At 38.6% G+C, this 23,351-nt stretch overlaps 1 protein-coding gene across 1 annotated transcript in view; it reads right to left on the reverse strand.

Annotated features, from left to right (window-relative positions):
- Nucleotides 1–532: 532 nt before the first annotated feature.
- LOC149146165 (thioredoxin-like protein AAED1, chloroplastic) overlaps nt 533–23,351 on the reverse strand; it is a 51,142-nt gene continuing 28,323 nt past the window's right edge. The window contains exons 2-7 of the mRNA XM_089448320.1: nt 2,369–2,415; nt 1,990–2,104; nt 1,778–1,822; nt 1,618–1,677; nt 1,158–1,253; nt 533–1,045 (exon numbers count right to left, since the gene is read on the reverse strand). Coding sequence (XP_089304446.1) covers nt 926–1,045; nt 1,158–1,253; nt 1,618–1,677; nt 1,778–1,822; nt 1,990–2,104; nt 2,369–2,415 — 483 coding nt within the window. The 3' untranslated portion in view covers nt 533–925. The remainder of the gene's footprint in view (nt 1,046–1,157; nt 1,254–1,617; nt 1,678–1,777; nt 1,823–1,989; nt 2,105–2,368; nt 2,416–23,351) is intronic.

The following is a 23,351-nucleotide window of genomic DNA, read 5'->3' on the forward strand; positions in this document are numbered from 1 at the left end:
ATAACCAAAATCAAAATAAATTATTTCGAACGCCCACTTAAAATATACACTCCAATCTCAATTCTTAGTGTCGCTCACATAGTGTTGCTTCCCACTAGAGTTTTTTTCATTTAATTTGTCTACTCCAAGATTGTCTAAGCATGTAAAATCTTTTACTCTGAGTTTCCGAATCAGCAGAGAAGATAACCTATACAAACCTTTACTGCCTATCCAAGGTTTAAGTCCAATTTGAATTTTCTCATCTGCCCACCTTCTGGATCAGCCAGTTACCTACCAAATTGATTTATATAGTTGTTTATCTGGATTTCTTACCAAATTGATTTATATAGTTGTTTATCTGGATTTCTTACCAAATTTTCTTCTGTATCTGGGGCAATATATCTTGGACTGCTCACTTGGACCACAGTCATGTCACTGTAAATTCCACCAAACATCTTTTGCAGCTACAGCTGCTCCCAAGCAGTTCTTATCCATGCAAATTCTAATTTTTGCTAGCGGAGATTCCTGTCTATTCTATGGAGTAAGCCGAACGGAAATACATAAAAACCAATAAATAATAATATAATATTTAAGTTTGTACTCTGCTCCCCTTTACAAGAAGTTATATAAGGCAAGAAAGCATGTTCTATCTAAGAATCCATGTATTTGTTCTCGAGGAAAATTCTTAACATAAATGACATTCTAAAATAGACACAAATTATGCTGCAAATAATTAACCTCTGTTTTTACATTTTGACTTTGATTTGGCAAAGCTTCAGGTTGAAATGTAACTCCATACATATCCATATTCACTGTGACCTGGCAGCTCTGCACCTGCCATTATACCGGATCTATGAATTGAATACATAACTATATACACACATACATATCCAACTTAATTCAGCATGTTTTTTCTCTCTTTCATCTTGTTTAGTGACAAATGAGTCTAAGCGACCGGAGTTTTGCAACAGAGATTGAGAACTTCATCCAGGGGAGCATGATCTCCAGTACCCTCATCTTTCCTTGCATACAACAATTCTTTGCCTTTGAAAACAAACATCCCGCCCTGGAAGTGGGTATCATAAGATTAAAGCCTAAGTCAGTTTCACAATCAACAATATATGTAATTACGCCATTGAAATGTAGAATGAAACCACAATCAATAGAAAAGGTAAAACCTGTTGCAATACACTGCTTCTATCGTCTGGGGTTGCAGAAATTGTGTAGTTCTTCAAAGCTTTCTGTAAGGAATCAAACCTTGTGAGGACCTTAGCCTGCATCATACCAATTATTTTAGAGAACGACCACTTCAGTGAAACAAATTCAATGTCAGGGTTAGGTTCCTATCTTCAAGTTCCATGTATGTCATGATAGGGTTTGATAAAAATGACAGGTAATCATATGGATCCGACTCTCCTAATTGTGAGGCACATGAAGTTGTTGTATTGATATACAACATAGATCCTCAATAACAATAGCATGACTATTTGACACTAAAGTAAATCACTTTCAATCAATTCAAGGTTGAGACAAATTACTAATTAATTCTCGTTTTCCAAGTGTACAAGTAGTTATAATTTGCTTTTCTTTCTTGGAGTTCCTCCACACGAACATCTAAAGTGCGTAAAGAAGTCTTACACTGGCAGGATTAAAGAATGTCCGACCCAAACCATAGTACAACCCAAGTGCATCATACGCCTGCAAATATAGCATTACTGCTCAGTAAATATAAATGCATCATATGAAACCATTCAAGCTCTTGAAATAAGGTCAACGTCATGAAGAGTCAAACAATTACCTTGCGATCTGGGTCTGCATAAAGAGAGTCCAATGGGAATGGTAGCTGCAAGCAAGAAACAGCAAACTGGTAATTAGACGTTGGAGTAGGCTCCAAAGTTTATATTCGCCTTATCTTCCATCTAGAAAGAAGTATCATATGCAAGAAATACACAAAGAATTATGTTTTTCCAAACTGAAATCGGCATTCTACTCAACAAATATTATGATTACCCTTTCACCCAGGATGCGGGCTTTCTCCGGAGTTCCTACACCAATTGCTATTAGCTTCACTCCAGCCAAGTCAAACTTTGGCTTCACATCTTTCAATGTCGAAGCAAACTCCCAACTTCAATGAAAAAAATTGGCATAAATCTCTGTTTCGAATATTCGTAAAGTCTAGAAAGAATCATATTCTTATGCATGTCGAAAGACAAACAGACTCCCTATATTGGAAAATTTTAGATAAACATTAAACTTAGAATGCACATTCCCAACATCTAAAATAACATCAGAGAAAATAACTAAGTTTCCTGTAGCCTAACTTTATTGTTCAAAAATTGAATAGAAGTTATCTTTCTCCTACCAGCGTTATGAGAAAACGGTTACATACCAGCATGGACACCCAAAATGCCTGAGGAGAGCCACCACAGCCATTCCCTGAAAAGTGCGATATACAAAATGTTTTTAAGTCAACATTTGTAGGTACATATGAATCACACAACCACACTGTAAAAAATCAAAGCTTTGAAATTATATATGCCTAAATATATGATGCTCGATCCAAAGCTCAATATTTGTAAATCCCTTGGGATATACCTTCATATTGTGTTGGTGTATCTTTTTGTAGCACAGGGTCAATAATTCGATAAGTGCAGTATGTACTATGGTTTAGAAGGGGATTTTGCTTTCCTCGGTTTCTTTGTTCTGGACTTCAGTATTTCGAGGGGTTCTGTTATTAATGCCCTTTTTTAACTCTACGATGGTGACTGTTTCTGTCACCTGCATTTATTTTTATATGTTTTATTTGCATAATTGTTAAATTAATACGAAAGTTAGAAGCATATTTCAAAAAAAAAACTTGAAAAATATAAAACTGACTAGCAGTCATCCATGATAGTTGCAGACTGTGCAGTGAATTGTTTTTGGCAGGCCAAGCATAATTTTGTTAGCTCCGAAACATTAGCTTTTACAGATCCAGTCGCAATCTCTTTCATTTGTGTAGTTTATTATTTAATTAAAAAAAATAAGGGAAGTGCATAGATTAGGTCAAGAATAAGGGGGTACTAATGTTCAATGCAAGTATTGAAAGACATAATGAAAAACAAGAAAATCAACAATTGGTGGAAAGGCTCAAAGCTGAAATTGTTATTCATCACATTATTCACATGATAGTACAATATATAATACATTCCTCCAATAACCACCTATAACGGTCCACATAACTAAATATATGTGACTTAGAATAATGAATATATTTCAAGATAAACATAAGGTGATTTAGAACTCGATAATTAGGAACAAAATTGCTAACAATCCCCCCTCAATCATAAGTCCCTACAGGAGTACCAGCTAAGCAACAGAGACTAATGCAAATGATGGTAACATATTGTTTTCAACCTAATACTCATGGTATAAAAACTCACGAGTGTTGATGAAGATCCACTGAAAAACTGCCAAAAATGGATGCTGAATACAGAATCCAGAACATTCGTTGTGCAACAAATGAACTAGATAACTTATAGATGTTCACTGAGGTGAACCCAAAATCGATGAGAGCAAACCCTAATGAGAAGTGAATTGGTTGCAAGTCCAACACATCCTAAATCCTGAAAATGCTTGAAAATCCAGTATGCCAAGTGAAAATGTTGAAAAATCATTGGTCCTCTGCAAGGTCAAATGACCATCCCTGTGAAGTTAAAAGACTATCAGGTGAACAAATGTTCACAAAACTGCCATCAAAAATGACAAGAAAATGGTCAATAATCCAGCTAAGTGTCAATTAGCATCCCAAACCTATATCCTGTAAAATCTTGTGAATGATTCAAGCAGATGTGAATCATAATAATGCCAAAATTTGTTGAGAAGTGAACTAGGTGAATTGTCGTTATTGCTCCAAATCCTGAAACTAAACAGTAGATCAAAGTGTCAAACGATCATGCAAGTCACATATTTGCAAGTGATTTAATCCTCAAATGCCAAAATATGGAAACCCATCCATCCATACCAATATCCAAAAATCCATCAAAATATCATCAAACTCCTAAGAATTCTCAAAAATATCAAGTGCTGTAGGTCAAACTAACTAATCCAAAATTCTATGAGTGATCCATGTCAACATCATCAAAGGTCAAACTAAAAAATCCAAAACTCTATGTCAGTGCTCAATTTCAACATCATCAAATCCCGAATCAATCATCAATCCATCATTCTGAAGAAATCAGTCCTCAAAATCACTAAACGACCTCGATCCATCATCCCGAATCAATCATCAATCCATCATTCTGAAGAAATCAGTACTCAAAATCACTAAACGACCTCGATCCATCATCCCGAAGAAATCGTTGTCCTCAAAATCACTAAGTAGACTTCAAAACTTGAAAGTTTGACAAGCATACTTTAAGTCTGAAAACCTTCATCAGTATCATCCCCCTTGTCAACTGAAAGTTGAGAAGTCTTGGGACCTATAAATCAGCAATGTCAATATAGCTCCCCAAAAAGCATTCAAGATGAACAAAAGGGCAATTACATTGTCTTTTGGTGAAGTCGTAAGACTTGTTCTTCAACTAAAAAGACTAATCAAGTAGGCCCTGGTCATGCTTTAAAACCATCGAGTCTTGAATCAAAATATTCTTGTCTATTTGGTGATGAAACCTCTCCTAATAAACATGTATGCACCTGTGTATGAACCCAACAATAAGACTGCTCCAATAACATGGCTTCTGAATTCCAATGCCAAGTATCTAACAATCTGAAATGTAGTTATTTATTAACAGTCTTTACTTACTTTAGACACCTTTCTGAAAGGTGATTTTGTCTTCCCGTAGAAACAACATGGGGTAAACCGTAAGATCAAACCAATGCAACTTTGTATGGCCAACTTGATGATAGTGTTGTCACAGTTCAAGGATACCATCCAACTCAACATCATCAATTATGTCATCATTATTCCTATCCTTCTATTTCTCATCATGTTCCTCACGTTCAAGTACTTCATCCAACTTATAAGTGTCAACAACATGCCTCTACCAACCATCATTAAGAAACCCTGCTCTCACAAATGTAATTGATCTAAATTAATTAGGAATATGAAAAGACTCAGACTCAATCTTTTCACATCCTAAGCCAACTTAGTTCATCTTGAACTGCAATATTTCCTAAGGTCTAATAATTTTATCTTCCCTCTCAAATTATCTTCGTATTTATCCTTAGTTTCTTTCTCCAATTCATCCATGTCATCTTTAACTGTATGTTTGGAATCTTCTTGTTCATTGCCAGCCAATGGTAATCCAAAAGAATCTCTAAAGGATTCAAAAATAGGAGCAGAATGTTGAAGTATATCCAAATTCTGAAGATCTCTTATGTGATCTATTAATAACATTTTCTGAATTTGAAGTAGATCAATATTTTGTGTAGGAATTTACAGGGTAAGTTCCTTAGACAGAACACCAAAGGACACCGCTCAAAAACAGATCGCAGATCAATACACCAGTACTTTTGATGTGGTTAAAACCCTCAAAGAGAGAAACAGTCCACGGCCTGAGCCAACGCGGCCACTTCAGGCAATTTATTAATAAAAGAATGAAAATTTACATAAGCTTCTCTCATGAACGGTTAACCTACAAATGACCCTCCATGCTCTTTAAATAGAGATCATGGACCAATCGGGTGTTAAGCCACGGATCAAGTGTCGGTAATACCGAGGAGAGAATGAACCGTCGGATCACTACATATCGTGACCGTCGGATTGTAAGTTACAAAATGTACATAGTAAAGAAACACACTTTACCTAACTCTATACCTAACTCTATACTAGACCAAGTTGTACTTAACTATTTCCTATGTGTCGGAATATCCTAACATCCACCCTTAAGAACAACTTGGGATAGGATTGAAGGATTTACAAATATGACACAATAGGAGAAGGAAAGAGGCACTAGAGCCTATCCCCCCTTAGTGACAACTTCCTGAACTCCAACCATAAATCGAAGTTTAGTGAACTTCGCCTCTGTGAGAGCCTTTGTAAATATGTCTGCAACTTGATCATCTATTGAACAATATTGCACTTCAAGAACATGGTCATGAATGAGCTTTCTGATGAAGTGCATGTGCAGTTCAATGTGTTTGCTGCGCTGATGTTGGACTGGATCTTTGCATAGTTGAATGGCACTTTGATTATCACACCAAAGTGTAGTCGGATGCTATTGCTGAAAGCCAAACTCTGACAGGATCTGACGAAGCCACAAGGCTTCCTTACTAGCTTCTACGGCACCACGATACTCTGCTTCTGCTGAAGAAAGAGAAATAGCACCTTGTTTCTTGCAAGCCCATGTAATAGGTCCTGAACCAAGAGTGAACACATAACCTGCAGTAGACTTCCGATCATCAGGGTCACCAGCCCAATCGGAATCAGTGAAACCAACCAATAGAGGAGATGCTTCGGCACTGTAATGAATCCCAAACTGAATTGTACCTCGAACATAACGAAGTATTCTTTGAGCTGCTTTCCAATGACTTTCACGTGGGTTTTGCATAAACCGAGCAACAAGGCCAACAGCAAAGGAAAGGTCAGGACGAGTATGGGTTAGATACAAAAGTTTTCCTACAAGTTGACGGTATAAGGTAGCATCAACTTCAGGAGAAGTACAAGTGACTGAAAGTTTGACTCCAGACTGAAAGGGAGAAGGGGCTGGCTTACAGTCTTCCATGTGAAAATGGCGTAGAATATCACAGGCATACTTGGATTGGGAAAGGGAAATACCTTCCTTGGATTGCAAGACTTGAAGACCAAGAAAATAATGTAAGTGTCCTAAGTCTGTCATTTCAAACTTCCTTTTAAGGCTAGACTTCACATGGTTTATAAGGTTGGGATCACTACCAGTCAGGATAAGATCATCAACATAAAGAACAAGAATGATAAGGACTTGCCCACTTTCTTGGTGTAGACAGTATTGTCAAAATGACACCTAGAAAAGCCATTTTCTAAAAGAAAGTTATCCATTTTGGCATACCAAGCTCGAGGAGCTTGCTTGAGACCATAAAGGGATTTCTTAAGCCGACATACAAGGCTGGAGTCTGTTTGTATAAAGCCAATAGGTTGTTCCATATAGATTTCTTCATGCAAGTCCCCATGCAAGAAGGCGGATTTAACATCCATCTGATGGACTTCCCATTTGAAAGAGGCAGCAAGGGAAAGAACAAGGCAGATAGAGTTCATTTTGGCAACAGGGGAGAAGGTTTCAGTATAGTCAATGCCTTCAACTTGTGAAAAACCCTTAGCAACAAGACGAGCTTTATGTTTATCAACTTTCCCATCTGGTCCATACTTGGTTCTGTAAACCCATTTGCATCTAACAAGTTTTCGTCCCTTTGGTAGAGGAACAAGATCCCATGTATCATTTGCCAATAATGAATGATATTCTTCATTCATAGCTGCTTCCCAATCTGGATGGCCTGAAGCTTCTGCAAAGGTGTCAGGATCATAATTCACTGAAGCTTGAGCCAGTAAAGAAGAGGCTCTCTCGAACTGAGAACGTGTACGTCGTTGATCTGTAGGATCACCGGCAAAATCACCTGCTGCATCCCGAGTAGCACGGACCCATTTTGGAAGCTGAGGAGCTGAAGGAGGATCCTGAGAAGGTGGGGGAGGATTTTCATCCTCGCTTTCATCATCTGAAGAAGAAATATTTTCAAAAGTAGAAGAGATAGGGAGAGGTGGCACATCCGCCGAACTAGGCTCGCAGGCCGATATATTTTCAGCAAACTTTACATCTCTTCTAATGATAACATTTTTGGACTTAAGTGGAATAAGTCTATATCCTTTGACATCTTCAGAATATCCAACAAAAATACATTTTTCACTCTTAGGTTCTAAAGCTTTATGTTTCTCATCTGGAATATGGGCCCATGCTTCACTTCCAAAAACACGAAAGTGACTTACATCTGGTTTGATTGAGCTCCATGCTTCTTCTGGAGTGATATTCTTTAAAACCTTAGTAGGAGTGCGATTTATTATGTAATTTGCACAGTTAATTGCTTCTGCCCAATAATTAAGACTAAGTCCTTTAGATTGAAGCATACAATTAGCCATTTCCTTTAAGGTGCGATTCTTCCTTTCAGCTACACCATTTTGTTGTGGAGTATATGGAACAGTATGTTGCATTTGAATTCCATTCTCAGTGCAAAAGTTGATGAATGTGTTTTTAACATATTCTCCGCCATTATCAGATCTTAGCTTAAGAATTTGATGTCCAGATTGTTTTTCAACAAAGGCCTTAAAGGCCAAGAACATGTTAAATACTTCACTCTTGAGTTTTAAGAAGTATACCCAAGTGCGTCTGGAGAAATCATCAATGAAAGTTAAGAAATACTTGTAGCCAGAGAATGAAGCAACTGGAAGTGGACCACATAAATCACTATGCACGAGCTGTAAAGGGGCTGAGGCGTGCCAAGAGGCACGTTTTTCAAAACTGTCCCGATGATGTTTTCCGAGTACACATCCGGAACAAACACCATCTCTGCAAGATACCATTGGAAGACCTGTCACCATATTTTCTTTACATAGATTCTGAAGAGAGCGATAGTTTAAGTGACCAAATCGCTCATGCCAAAGTTTGCTCACTTCATCATTATGAGCAACAAATACTGAGGGAAGATTTGATGACCCAAAGTTGTGAAACTTATACAACCTTGTAGAATCATCAGCAATGCCAGTAGCTAAAATCTGTCTAGGATCTCTTAGGTCCTTAATTACAACATCGTGAGGTGAAAATTCAACGATTTTACCTTCACCTGAATGGGTTATCTGATATACAGATAGAAGGTTGCAGGATAAGGTTGGAACACATAATACATCATTAAACTGACCATTGTCTAGATGAACAGTTCCAGTCCCTACAACACTAAGAGATCTATCATCACCAACATATATATTTTTGGTGTTACAATCATTTAAAGAAGAAAACATGGCTTTGTTTTTGGCCATGTGATAAGAAGCTCCAGAATCAATGAGCCACTCATGAGAATGAGAAGAAGAAGATACATTTAGTGCATAGCCAGACCGAGATGCTTGACAACCACATGCAGAAAGTGCCATTCCTGAAGATGAAGTTGAAGTTGAAGATTGCTCCAAATGGATGTTATGCTTCTTCATTGCTGCTTCCAAGGCTTCCATCTTCTTAAAGCATTTGGATTCTAAGTGGCCATCTCGATTACAAAAGTTGCAATGTCTATCAGTCTTCTTCCATTTGTTTTTATTTGTCTTATCATTTTGTTGAAATGATTTTTCATTTTGAGGCGGAAATTGCTTAGGACCCTTGTTTGGTTTAGGACCATTCCTTTTAGGATACGACTTCTTAGGATTCTTTGAATTTGGTTGCTGCTGGGCGGCTAACGCTTTCTTAGAAGAGTTTCCAAGATGAAGAAGACCAAGGTGTAAGAGTTTTTCTTGTTCTCTTATTAAAGAATCACAAAAGGAATCAAAGGAAGGGGACTTGTAGGCTTGTCCTTGAGAAATGAAGGCTTCTCTTGTAGAATGGAAGGTGGAAACAAACACAGAATAGGCTGGTCCCAACTTAGTAAGAATGGAATAGATAAGGCTACTATCTTCTTTCTTAACCTTAACACCTTCCAAGAGAAGTCTAAGGGTCTTGAACTTGGACAAAAAATCTTCAATGCAAGAAAAATTATTGGGGTCCAATGTAAGCAATTCATTTTCAAGTTGATGGGCTTTAAGTTCATTTTTAATTCCAAAGACTTTATTAATCTGTTTCATTGTTTCATCAGGAGTATCAAGTTCTGCAATATGGAATCTAAGATCTGGAGAAATAGACATCCCTATCAACCCACGTGCTTGGTCTTGCCTATTTTTCCATTTAGCTGCCTTGTCTTCATCTTTCGGTTTGGTCTTTTGGCCTGTGGCTATTCTGTAAAGACCTTTACTTCTAAGTAAATCCACAATGTAGGACCACCATTGGAAGTAGTTAGTGCTGTCAAGAATAAATTGGCATGGACTTTCCATTTTAAAAAAAAAAAACTGAAGCTATAGATGCTGAAACTAAGTGTTTCAATGGAAAGATCTCGAAAAATTAGGCTGTTTCAAAAAAAACGGTTCTGAAAACGGCTTCTGGATGAAGAAGTTATGGCTTTTTGAAGAAAATTTGATGAAGTCGCTGACGAAGTGCGGGAATGTGCGAAAATGAAAAAATCCGCCCCCACAAAATGGAGACTTGAACCCAAGACCTCTACTCTCATAAATTAGCTTTGCACCAAGTGAGCTATACAAAAAGTTTGAGAGAGAGAGAAAGAGAGAGAGAGAGAGGGGGGTTGATGCTTTGGGTTGCGTGCTTGCTTTGAGAAAGCTCTTTTTCCCTACAAAACAAAAAACACAAAACCCAACACGGACATACAAAAAAAAAAACGAACCTTGCGGCTCGAAGTTAGCTTTAGCCGGAAACTAAATATTTTCCTCAATGTTTCTGATTTTCCGAGATCACACTAAGGCACAGCGGAAAAGAGCATACGCATGAGAAAAATCCTTCCTTTCTATTTCTGATTTGCCCAGATCGCACAGAGTCGCAAGGCAAAGAGCATACGCAGAAATGAAAGGTATAGATCCGGTAATAAAAAAAAGCTAAATAAACCGAAAACCGAAATAAACAGAGAGAAAATAACTGTAAACTGCAAATAAACACTGTATACCTCCAGATCTTAAAAATGACGCAGCTAGGGCTACCGGAAACCTTTTCGCGTGAAACAAAAGGGGTTCCTCACTGGAACAGATGCTCCCAACACAACAGAGCAGTCCTCTTGGCCCGAAAGTAGTCAGAAACAGTAGATCTAGGAAACGGTAGTCGGATGCAGTTCTACCGGCTTCATATTTGGATCACCAACGGAAGCGGCCCTCAAATAGCTCTGATACCATGTAGGAATTTACAGGGTAAGTTCCTCAGACAGAACACCAAAGGACACAGCTCACAAACAGATCGCAGATCAATACACCAGTACTTTTGACGTGGTTAAAACCCTCAAAGAGGGAAACAATCCACGGCCTGAGCCAACGTGGCCACTTCAGGCAATTTATTAATAAAAGAATGAAAATTTACATAAACTTCTCTCATGAACGGTTAACCTACAAATGACCCTCCATGCTCTTTAAATAGAGATCATGGACCAATCGGGTGTTAAGCCACGGATCAAATGTCGGTAATACCGAGGAGAGAATGAACCGTCGGATCACTACATATCGTGACCGTCGGATTGTAAGTTACAAAATGTACATAGTAAAGAAACACACTTTACCTAACTCTATACTAGACCAAGTTGTACTTAACTATTTCCTATGTGTCGGAATATCCTAACATTTTGTGCATGATGTCTATCAGTAAAGTTTCACTGATTTGAATAATTTATCCTTTTGTAGTATGAATTAAAGTGTGTTGAACACTGAACAAGTCTTCAATACTTGCCATCCTAATCCAAGCAAGTGCTTCAAATGCCAAAGCAATGTGTTATAACAAAAAACCGCCACAAACAAAACCTCCAAGTGCCACAAACAAGAAAAATGGCCAAGAGTTGCAACAGAGAAAATGTTAAGCTATTCCATGAAACATAAGACGAGAAGAATGGTGGAAAAAGCTTTAGCCATCTCAACACATGCATTTATCCAATGATATCAATATATAGTACATGTATCTGACAACCTCTAAATCTAATCTCATAGACAACTGATAAGTGGATAAGGATGACACCTCAAATTAGTGGCTAGGGATGTGACTCATAAGAAGGTGATCTCGGACTTTGGACTTTGTGACTTCTTAGGGACTCGTAGTCTAACATCCCCTACCCCCACCCTCTCACCCCAATCATAAGTCCAAGGATAGCAACTCATAAAAGGTGATGTCGAACTTTGTGATTATCTAGGGACTCACAATCTAACATTCCCCCACCACAGCCCCACAAAATCATAAGTCCAAATAATTATACCAATAAGGCAACATGAACTAGTGCAGACACTGATACCATCTTCAATTTGAAAATTCTGAGAATCTGAACTAAACTTCAAATAAGATATGCCCAGAAAAACACAAATATGAATGTTGAATAATTCCTCTGAAATGAACTTTGTGTTAGTTTTTGGTAGCATTGGAAGTGCTCTAGCCTTGAAAATTGGTGGATAGGCTAAGGCACATGAGTTCTAAAGAACCCAGAAACCGTTTGGTGAAATTCCACCCGGATTGTATTTTATTAAAATAATTAATATTTTTAATGGAGTTCCTAAGTCTAAACTTAGGGAAATTAAAATATTAACGTGTATTGTTCAAAATATGGGTGAGAATGATCTAGAAGGCAGATCAAGTCATGTTTTAATCTTAGTCGTTGATTAGAGACTTAATCCTAGTCATTGAAGACTCAACGGGAAAAGTATAAAATGGAGGCTTAAGGTTCATTTGGAAAAACACACAAAGAGATTGAGGAAATCGATTTTCTGAGGTGAGAAGTTCTCAGGAGGAAAATCAATTGGGGAGATCTTGCAGCTGAGAGGCAGAGAGAATCCGGGAGGACTTTCCGGAAAATACAGAACAGAGAGGCAAAGAGAGCTTACAGAGAGGCAGTGCAGTAGCCAGGAGAGCTGACGCAGAAAAGTTGTCTGTCATGCAAAATCCAAAACTGTCGGAACGGCCAAAACTGCCAGGAATAGCCGGGAGAGCTGACGCAGAGGCAGCAAAGTAGTCGGGAGAGCTGACGCAGAAAAGTTGCTTGTCATGCAGAATCCAGAAATGTAGGGATCTGCCGGAACTACCGGGAGAGCTAACACAGAGGCAGCGCAATAGCCGCGAGAGCTGATGCAAAAAAGTTGCCTGTCACGCAGAATCCAGAACTGTTGAACTACCGGAACAACTGGAAGAGCTGATGCAAAGGACAGAGAAGGTGATGCAGGGCTGATGCAGAGCCAATGCAAAAATAGTTGGGGTTAGCCAATCTTGTGCCGGATCAACCGGAATTCTACCGGGTGAAGTGAGGTAAAACTCAAATTTTTCGCCAACATTTTCTCTGTAAAGGATTGCTAGATGAGCATCCTAGATTTGTATTTAGATATTTCTCCTGAATAATAATAAAACCCTCAGAGTTGCTTCACTAGTTTTCCCACATTGGGTTTTTCCGAGGACCACTGTGTCCAAAAATAAGTGTGTCCTATGTATCTTGTTCTTTGCTCTGTTTTCTATTTCATGAGATCAAATATTTAAGTAGTGTACGCTGCAAAAGTAATTTGCTTCAGTATTCAGAAGAATGACTTGATTAATGTATATTAAACATCAAGTAGGTGAAGTAGATTCAGATTTGCTACAGTAGGGGTTCCTTCGAGTCTAGGAATTTTCACATGGTATCGAAGCATTGATTTTGAAACAAGAAGAGCAGATCCAGTGCTGAGCAATGAGGCCGAAAGCTGCACTTGGCAGCGATTCGAATCCCCTTGAAGGGATTGAGCAATCCTTGCTGAGAAGCAAATCCGAGGAAATTTCCCTCTGAGTGAGACGACAAAGAGGTACAATTTCCAGTTTGTGAGTTTGCAGAGGCAGTGGGAGTGACGCAGAGCCTCAGCTTAGTGCTTGAAGGGCACAGTTTTTGCCGGGGCAGAAATCCGGTGGAAAAGAATGGAGATACGTAGAAGGGGAATTTCTCCTCATAGAACTTTCCGCTAAAAAGTTCGAATTTCTCACTTGCTGAGCAGCTGAGCAGTGCTAAGCAGTGACAGTTGGGTGAGATGGCATCACATGGGCTCAGAGATCAGGCCAAGTTGGAAGGTGCTTCCATTAATCTTAGTTGTTCTGGAGGAATATGATCTCGAGGCCTACGTCAAAAGTGTTGTAGTTGTTCCTGCTGACAACGATCAAAAGAAGAAATACAAGGTTGAGCAGGGGAAGGCAAAGAGGCTCATTCTCGATGGAGTTCGAGATCATGTGGTCTCACACTTGCAGGGCAAGGATACAGCCCGAGAGATGTGGGAAGCCTCGCCTTCTTTGTATGAAGGCTCTTCCGAATAGTGGAAGATGTATTTGGAGCAGAAGTTGCAGCGGACTTTAATGCAGAAAGGAGAAGGGTGAACCTCTATCTTCAACGTCTTCAGGACACTAGAGACCAGCTTGCTGTAGTGGGGTACACTCCTCAGCGAACCGCAATGGTGAGGATAGCCTTGAATCGAGTCTTGGATGAATGGCAAGTTTTCGCCCAAAGCATATTTGGCAGAGAAAAACTACCTTCATGGGAGGAGATGTGGGTGACTCTTCAACAGGAGGAGCTAAGGAGGGACCTAGTGAAGGTCAACCTCAGTGGCAGCAGTGGGAGTGGCACAAAGACGAAGGAGGAGGAGGAGAATGCAGCTCTAGCATCGAAGGGACAGCAGAAGCCGAAGCGAAAGAACATTTCGAAGGTGAAATGTTTCAGTTGTGGCGAGTTGGGCCACTATGCATCCCAGTGTCCTTTGAAGAAAAAGGACAAGGACAAGAAACATGACCCTAAGGTTGCTTCAACAAAGATTGACGAGGATGAGTTTGCCATGAGTGCCCATGCATCTCCAGGAGGGAGATGGGGCGATATTGAGTTGTAGTCAGAAGGACTACATGTGGGTAGGATCCTTGAGGAGTCCACCTCTTGGATCAGTTCCTTGCAATGGGAGCCAAAGATTCAAAAGTACTAAGATGGACTTAGTGTCAGATGATGCGATGGGTTGATTGGAGGACAGATGCAATAGCTTGGGACTAGAGACTGATCAGCGCAGAGCAAGGTTTGCAGCAGTGCAGTTGGCACAGTGCAGAAGTCAGCTGTAGCGCGAAAGATTCAGAGGGTCAAAGACTAGTAGCAGTCAGATTCCAGCATTCATTGTATTACGCTGAACACAGTTAAGTTCAGCTAATTTTGGATTTTTTTCAGTTGCTTCTCTCAGCAACTGAGTTGCAGTACAGATGCAGTGTTAATAGTGGCAGTGCTAGCAGCATAGCAAATGCAACATTTGAGAGGGAGCTATAGTACAGATGCAACATGTGGTAGTGGCACTGTCATGGGCAGCAGTATAGTAGCAGCAGTAGCACAATGTTGGTGGCAGCAGTAGTGCAGAAAGGAGGTGCGTCAGAAATAGCGCAGGATGCAGGTGGACATTGTTGCTAAAGCAATTTCCTCGCTAAGAGGGAGTGTTAGTTTTTGGTAGCATCGGAAGTGCTCTAGCCTTGAAAATTGGTGGAGAGGCTAAGGCACATGAGTTCTAAAGAACCCAGAAACTGTTTGGTGAAATTGCACGCGGATTGTATTTTATTAAAATAATTAATATTTTTAATGGAGTTCCTAAGTCTAAACTCGGGGAAATTAAAATATTAATGGGTATTAATCAAAATATGGGTGAGAATGATCTAGAAGGCGGATCAAGTCATGTTTTAATCTTAGCCGTTGATTACAGACTTAATCTCGATCATTGAAGACTCAACAGGAAGGTATAAAATGGAGGCTTGGGGTTCATTTGGAAAGACACACGGAGAGATTGAGGAAATCAATTTTCTGAGGTGAGAAGTTCTCAGGAGGAAAATCGATTGGGGAGACCTTGCAGCTGAAGGGCAAAGAGAATCCAGGAGAAGGACTTTTCGGAAAATACAGAATAGAGAGGTGGAGAGAGCTTGCAAAGAGGCAACGCAGTAGCCGAGAGAGCTAACACAGAAAAGCTGCCTATCACGCGGAATCCAGAACTGTCGCAACAGCTGAAACTGCCGGGAATTGCCAGACACAGAGGCAACACAGTAGCTGGGAGAGCTGATGTAGAGGCAGTGCAGTAGCCGAGAGAGCTGACGTAGAAAAGTTGCCTGTCACACAGAATCCATCACTGTTGGGAAGTGTCGGAACAGCCGAGAGAGCTAATGCAGAGGCAACGCAATAGCCGGGAGAGCTGACGCAGAAAAGTTGCCTGTCACGCAGAATCCAGAACTACCGGAAATGTCAGGAACTACCAGGAGAGCTGACATAGAGGATAGAGAAGGTGACGCATGGCTGACGCAAAGCGAGCGTAGAAATAGTTGGGGCTAGCCAGTCTTGTGCCGAATAAGTTGGAATTCTGCCGGGTGAAGTGAGGTAAAACTCACTCAGATTTTCCACTGGTATTTTCTCTGTAAAGGATTGCTAGATGAACATCCTAGATTTGGATTCAAATATTTCTCCTGCATAATAATAAAACCCTCAGAGTCGTTGCACCGGTTTTCCCGCATTGGGTTTTTCCAGGAACTATTGTGTCCAAAAATAAGTGTGTCCTATGTATCTTGTTCTTTGCTCTATTTTTTGTTTCATGAGATCAAATATTTAAGTAGTGTAGGCTGCAGAAGTAATTTGCTTCAATATTTAGAAGAATAACTTGGTTAATGTATATTAAAAATCAAGTAGGTGAAATAGATTCAAATTTGTTGCAGTAGGGGTTCCTTCAAGTCTAGGAATTTTCACACTTAGAAAGAAAGCATAAATTTTGGAAGTGAACAAATGCCATGTCTGAACATTCCCATGTTAATTTGTGAACAAATAGGATCACCATTCTACTATTAGTGTAAAATTAAGGTCACCAAAGCACTGTTTGAATTTAGCCACAACTACATATTGAACAATATCCCAATGAATAGTTGAAGAGCAATGATAGGATTCTCTATTCCATGCTAGATCTTCGCAAATATGTTTATTTGATGAGATTGATTTAAGCTGATGAATTATAGATAGCATATAGAGGAGACTAGTTGTCATGCTGGAATTACCAAGTTCTAATTGAATTTTGATTGATAAGACTTGAAGCCTGACTATCATTATTGATATCCCCCCTATTAGATGCAAGGTGAGAAGTATGTGGAAGGGGTCTAAGCTTTAGCATTGGATTCTTTTATTTTTGAAATAGCTCTTTCATCACTATAGTTGGTAGTTTTGGTTAACCACTAACCATTGATAACAATGCGTTGTACTCTATCAATGTATTCCTCCCCTCGAGGTGTAGAGAGTACAATGTTTGATCATGTTTCAATTTGAAAGACCTGTAGAATTGGGCCCCAATCATGCCCAAAATCTCCATATGACACAACTGTTTGAAACCCTTTTTCTTTTCTGATTTTTTCATGCAAATTTATATTCACCTATGTTTGAACTCAACAATAAAGGAGTTATCCAAATTCCAACCAATATCAATTTTTTGCTTTTTGTCCTTTGACTAAATGATGATTTGTCTTCCCTCAATGAGATAAGCATGGAAATTAAAACTCTCTATCTCCATATGGCCAATTCTATGACAATGTTTGCATTATCATGATATTGTAAAATGTTTTTATCATCAACATTCTTAACTTCTTCATGAAGTTCTAGAGCCTTCAAATTTTCATCAAGAAATCTTGCACTCGCAAACTGAAGTTGTTTGGACTAATTTGGAATATGAAGGTTGTTGATTTTGTCATATCGTAAGCCATGTTGATTCTTGCTGAATTGCATTTCTTTTCGAATCATCTTGGAAAAATCACTTTGTACTTCTCAATTTATTTTTTTCTTTGTGGCTTCAAATTCACATTTACTGTTATTGCTATCACTTTGTGCTTCTTCTTGTCACTCAACTTAAGAACTTGTCTTCATCAATTCACTGTTTATAAATGATTCCCTCTCATGACCAGTTCAAGAATCATCAACCATATCATATTTTGCATCTGTATCACCCATCTGCATGATGTCATTTGCATCAAAAGTAACATAAACCATTTGCATTAGGTACTGTGTCACAAGTCAAATCAACCATGTTCTCAATTTGCTATCACTTTTTGCTTCTTCTTGTCACTCAACTTCAAAACTTGTCTTCATCAATTTGCTGTTTATAAATGATTCCTTCTCATGACCAGTTCAAGAATCATCAACCATATCATATTTTGCATCGGTATGACCCATTTGCATGATGTCATTTGCACCAAAAGTGACATCAACCATTTGCATTAGGTATTGTGTCACAAGTCAAATCAACCATGTTCTCAATATGCATTGTTACTATTTCTTGCTCATTTTCAATTAATTTTAGTTCAAGTGCTTCAATCAATTTATCATTCATATCGAACTTTTTGTGAAGATCAACCCAATATCCAATTCATATAAGGGGTCTTGTAGTTCTTTAATTTCTTGATTAGTGTCTTGCAAACACTTTCCTCTTTTACCCATTGTAGATTTGTAATTGCCACCCGCGTTTGTGTTTGCTTGTGCCATGCTCACTTGCAATTTGAATTTTAGGTCGGTCTTTTTTGACAATTTTCACAACTGATTTTTGACTTTGAAAGGGTTTACAGCTCCACCCCTTGTACAACTCAATAACTCAACCTTATGCTTCAATTTCTACTAAACAAGATATTGACCCAAAAAGACACTTGAACTAATTTTAACATAGATCCATTGAATCTTGGACAATGTTCTATGAAATTTAGGGGAAAAAGAAACCCTTAGCCCTCTTGTTTTACAATATCACATCCATCACATGATTGTTTAATTCCTATTTGATGACGATGATGATGATTAACATACATTAAGACTGATATGGTCTATCAGACCTTAATAAGGTAAGAGATTACTCAAAATCCTTTAGCATTTTATTTCTATGCTCGAAAAACATCAAGGGAAGCATTCCAAGATCACCATAGTTTTGTTGAACCAAAAGGTCAATAAGGTTGGTTATGTGACAAATATTTTGAATATTAGATCGAACGTGAGTATAACATGGACGATCTAAGAGAGTACTTTTCATCTTCAACCCTCTAGGTGTCAACTTCTCTTCTTGAAGGTTGACTTGTCTCGGAGGGTGTCTTTTGACATTTTGACTTTACAATGAATTTCCTTTACATGATACAATATGCCCAATAGGGTCTTTACATATGACAATGAATTCTATGACTCCTAGACTTTATGACAAAGCCCTAGAAGCACTCAATGGGTGCTTGACCTACAAATAAAAAGACCTTGAGCATGAAACACATGCTACAAAAATAATAATAATAAAATTTATTTTTCTCTTTTCATCAAATACATAAAATCATGATTACATTAAACATTATGAAGACCGAACCTAGTTACACTTTTCAACACTCCCTCTTAACTAGGGAGGTATTCATAACCCATAAAAGGTACTTGGACATTCTCATACTGAAGAATTCTCATAAGAAGAGTCGGATTGGTAAGCCATCTCATAAGCTATTTATTCAGCTTATTTCAGTGCATCTCATCATATCGACCAGCATTGTCATATAGCAAGGCCTTGACTGACAACTCTATCTCTCTTCAAGAATAGAGCACAATGTTGGGAGACAATGACTTATAAACACCTTCATCATTGTCTCTCAAGGAACATACCCCATCCGAATGTTCACAAGGTATGTCCTTCTACGACCATTCCCATTTTGGATTAACACATCCTCATGGAATTTCCTCTTCAACAACTCTTACCTATAGGATGCCCTACCTCATCCTCAAAGAGTATCTAAATCAATCTCAGATGCTTACCGAGTCCTCCATTCTTTCTTCATAACATGAAGACAAGAATGATGTGTCTATCCCTCCCTTTCAACTAGGGAGGATCAATTCATTCCTATAAAAGGAATATACCCAAGCTCCCTCTTAACAAGAGACTTTCCCAAGCTCCCTCTCAACAAGGGACTTGTTACCAACAACATCTTTCTTCAGTGGAGATACTATCCGCTGCTTGTAGGGCTCCTCCTTTCAGCATCATGTCATGAACTTCGACTTCTTCATCACGGAGCCTTCTTCTTCGTAGGGCATCGACCATATTCCCTATCACTTCCTTTCAACGAAACATCGTGTTGAACCAATAGTCACATCATCCTTTTCTTCAACAAGAAGTGATCTTCTAGTCCACATCTAGTTATGCTTCATACAGCTACCTCTTCCAAGTCATCAGTCGTCCAGGATCTTTCATTCAATCTCATGAGTGTGTTGTAGGTGACTCTCCACAACCCTCTTTCAGTAGCCCTATTTCAACCCAACCAAATGTTGTCTCAAAAATCAAAATAAACATTAAAACAAAGTTACCTCTTTATGATGGCCTTTCATCATGACATGAGATTCTTACAACATCAACATCCTTCCGCACACTGTATGAATCCATCTCCAAGACATACCAAGATTTCTCTTTTTCCAACATATCAGGGTCTTCGTATCTTTCTTCATGGAGATGTCATAACTAATCCTTCTAGTTATCGGATGTTGATCACTTATTTTATCTTACATGGCAGTAGATGCATCTTCTTACGAACTCTTCTTTCACCTTTCTTCACATATTGCTTCCTCAGGATCGTTTTATACATAGTTCCTTCATTATGGAAACCATAGTTGCCAACCACCTCATATTCTTCATGGGTCATATTATGTTGATTTCATCTTCTCTATATGTAGGAGAGTTCAAGGCACATTGATTACATGCCTTCATGCATCATTCTAATGGAAGAGTTTCTTCTTCTTTCATCATGCTCATGAGATAGAGAATTTTAACCCATATTATCTGCAACCATATGATGACATGACTTTATCTATCTATTACCAAATATATACATACCTCTTCCTTCTTTTAGTCATCTAGACTTCCTTCAGCAGCTTCCTTTCCTTGCTTGAAGATGAAAATACTTCAACCAACTTGACATGCTGCACTTCTTTGTCACCATACCTTCATCCTTCTAACCAGTGGATCCCACACTAGGTGGAATGTAGACTTTCTGCGAGACACTTGCTTCTTCTAAGTAGAGGTGAACCTTCTAATGAAGATTCCAATGGAGGATCTTAATGATCCTCATTCTGCAAATGCTTCTTCCTAATGATGATGATGTATGATGATCTCTTTATCTTCTATCTTGCTAGATGACTTTTCTCCAATCATATATATTGTTACTTTGGTTATCCTTATATGCTTTCAATGAAGACGCCATGAGCTATTTCCATTCTATCATGATGATTGTTATCCTTCCATGCTTTTATGATGATGTCATCTTCACTCTTTGCTACAATGCATGCTATCATTCTGGAGATGCTTCTTACTTTGACTTGCTAACTTCTATGCACTTGAACAATAGGTTAAGTGAGTGAGAGACCTTCTAATAGTGGAGGTCTATCACTTATTCCTTCTTTGACTTCTTATTTTCTGGTTCTTCCACTTCTTCGGTGACATGGGCTTCAGGTCTATCACTTATTCCTTCTTTGACTTCTTATTTTCTGGTTCTTCCACTTCTTCGGTGACATGGGCTTCATTTCTCTCTTTTCTCTTCTTGTTGTCCTTCTTAAGTTTAGGACAATTCCTTTTGAAATGCCCATATTCATTACATTCATAACATTGGATCTTTGACATGTCGATTTTCTTTTGAAACTTCTTTCAAGGCCCAAACTTTCCAAATTTCCCTTTCTTCCTTGCCATAGCTGAAAATGCTTGTGTTTGTTCATTTGGCCCAACATCGTTCTTCACTTTTAGTCTAGATTCTTCAATTCTGCATAATGACCACAAATCGTTTAATGGTGTGGTTTCCTTCTTCCCATAGATGCTTGATACAAAATTCCCCCATTCATCTGGTAGTGCATTGAGCACAATGGTGGTCATCTCCCGATTAGACATTACTTCTCCAAGTTCTTGTATTTGGTCTCTAATTTCAAATACCTTCATGAAATACGAAGATATCCCTTCTTCCCTTGAGATTTTCATATTGTATAGTTCGGTTCTTAAAGATATGATTTCTCCTACAACGCTCACAGAAAACAACCCCACCAATTTGTCCTAGATCTCCTTCGTTGTTTTCAACTTTGCAACATAAGGGATGAGAAATCTTTGATTGACTCTATGAGGATCCTTTGTGCCCTTATTTCTCCTTTCAAGAACTTTGATAGAGCTTGAGATTGCTCTTGTGGTGGTTTGGTGATTGATCCTATGACATATTCACTAACTTCACTCTCCATGAGAATTAAATCAATTCTCTTCTTCCATGCAAGTTAGTTCGAGGTCCCAACCAATTTATTGTTCTCCTTGCATAATGAAGTCATTTGATTTGAGGATTGAGACATAAATTATAGAATACTCACTTGTCAAGTGAAGATGCTGCTTGATGATGATATCTTCAACTTGATGTCTTCCTTGATGATGTCTTCCTTCTTCAAAGATGACAACGTTTTCTTTTCAAGAGAGGGAGATTGCCTTGTTGCCTTCATTCCTTTGATGATGAAGTGCTCTTCTTGTTTCCTTTGGATGATGATTGTGGAATGTGTGAGCTTCCCAAGAATGCTTCAAGTGTTGAGTCCTTATTTGAATGGAGGTAGGGTCTTTGAGGTCTTCTTCTTATACCACAGGTTGTGATGATGTGTCCTTGTGATGTGATGGGTGCTCCTCCTTGATGCTCTCGATGATTTGATGTCCTTGATGCTTCTTAGTTCTCCTTGATGCTCTCGATGATTTGATGTCCTTGATGCTTCTTAGTTCTCCTTGATGCTCTTCTTGTGCTTGGCCCTTGTGTATCCCTCTTCAATTGGATGATCTTCTTCAAGCTGCCTTTCTTTTTTGTAGTCACCTTAGCTCTGATACCAAGTTGAAAAATCTAGGGGCAGCTAGATTAGGTAATTTCTCTTACTTTGATAACTGCTTGTGATGTTCTTTAACTTGATATACTTTTTATTAGCTTCTTCTTTCACTTGATTATTATTGTGTTCTTTAATCATCAAACGACTATCAAACAATAAAGATCAATGAGAGAAGAGGACACAAAATGTAGGCTACAAGCCAAGGCCAAAACCTCTCCTCTTGAGAGGAAAACCCACAAGAATTCTTCTCTTCTTATAGAATGTTCAGATGACGAATTCCAAGACCTATGACCCTTGACAAAGACCCCTCCAAGACCAAGTCAAACCTTCCTTTGATGAGCTTCTCTTCCACAAAGTCAACGTCATTCAAACTTGCTCCAATACTTCAGACTTCGGCCCTTCCTCAAATTTTCGGCTTCCTGCTTCAAGACTGAAATTTTGGTTTCTACTGCAAAAGGCCTAGTTTGGCACGTGAGAGTGAATGATGGTGAATTTCTTCTCTTTTCTCCTTCGCTGGGACAGTTGCTTCTTCTCTAGCAATTTAGCTTGCAAAATAATCCTTCCTTTATCTGATTTTGGTCTCCTAATATCACTGCAATATTTTGGTTTCTGCTACAATAAATGATGCCCTAACTTTCTCGCACGTGTGAGGGATTGTCCACCTAAAACTCAAAATTTTGGTTTGCTATTTTGTCTCCTCGTTTCTCCTTCTTCACTTACATAAGGTCTTCCTTTCTTTCTTGATCAAACTTATTGACTCAAATGGGACTGAGTGCTTC

The sequence above is a fragment of the Pinus tabuliformis genome, chromosome X (genome assembly GCF_031772625.1).
Source record: "Pinus tabuliformis cultivar Carrire ecotype Pingquan chromosome X, CPIR1, whole genome shotgun sequence".
NCBI classification, from domain to species: domain Eukaryota; kingdom Viridiplantae; phylum Streptophyta; class Pinopsida; order Pinales; family Pinaceae; genus Pinus; species Pinus tabuliformis.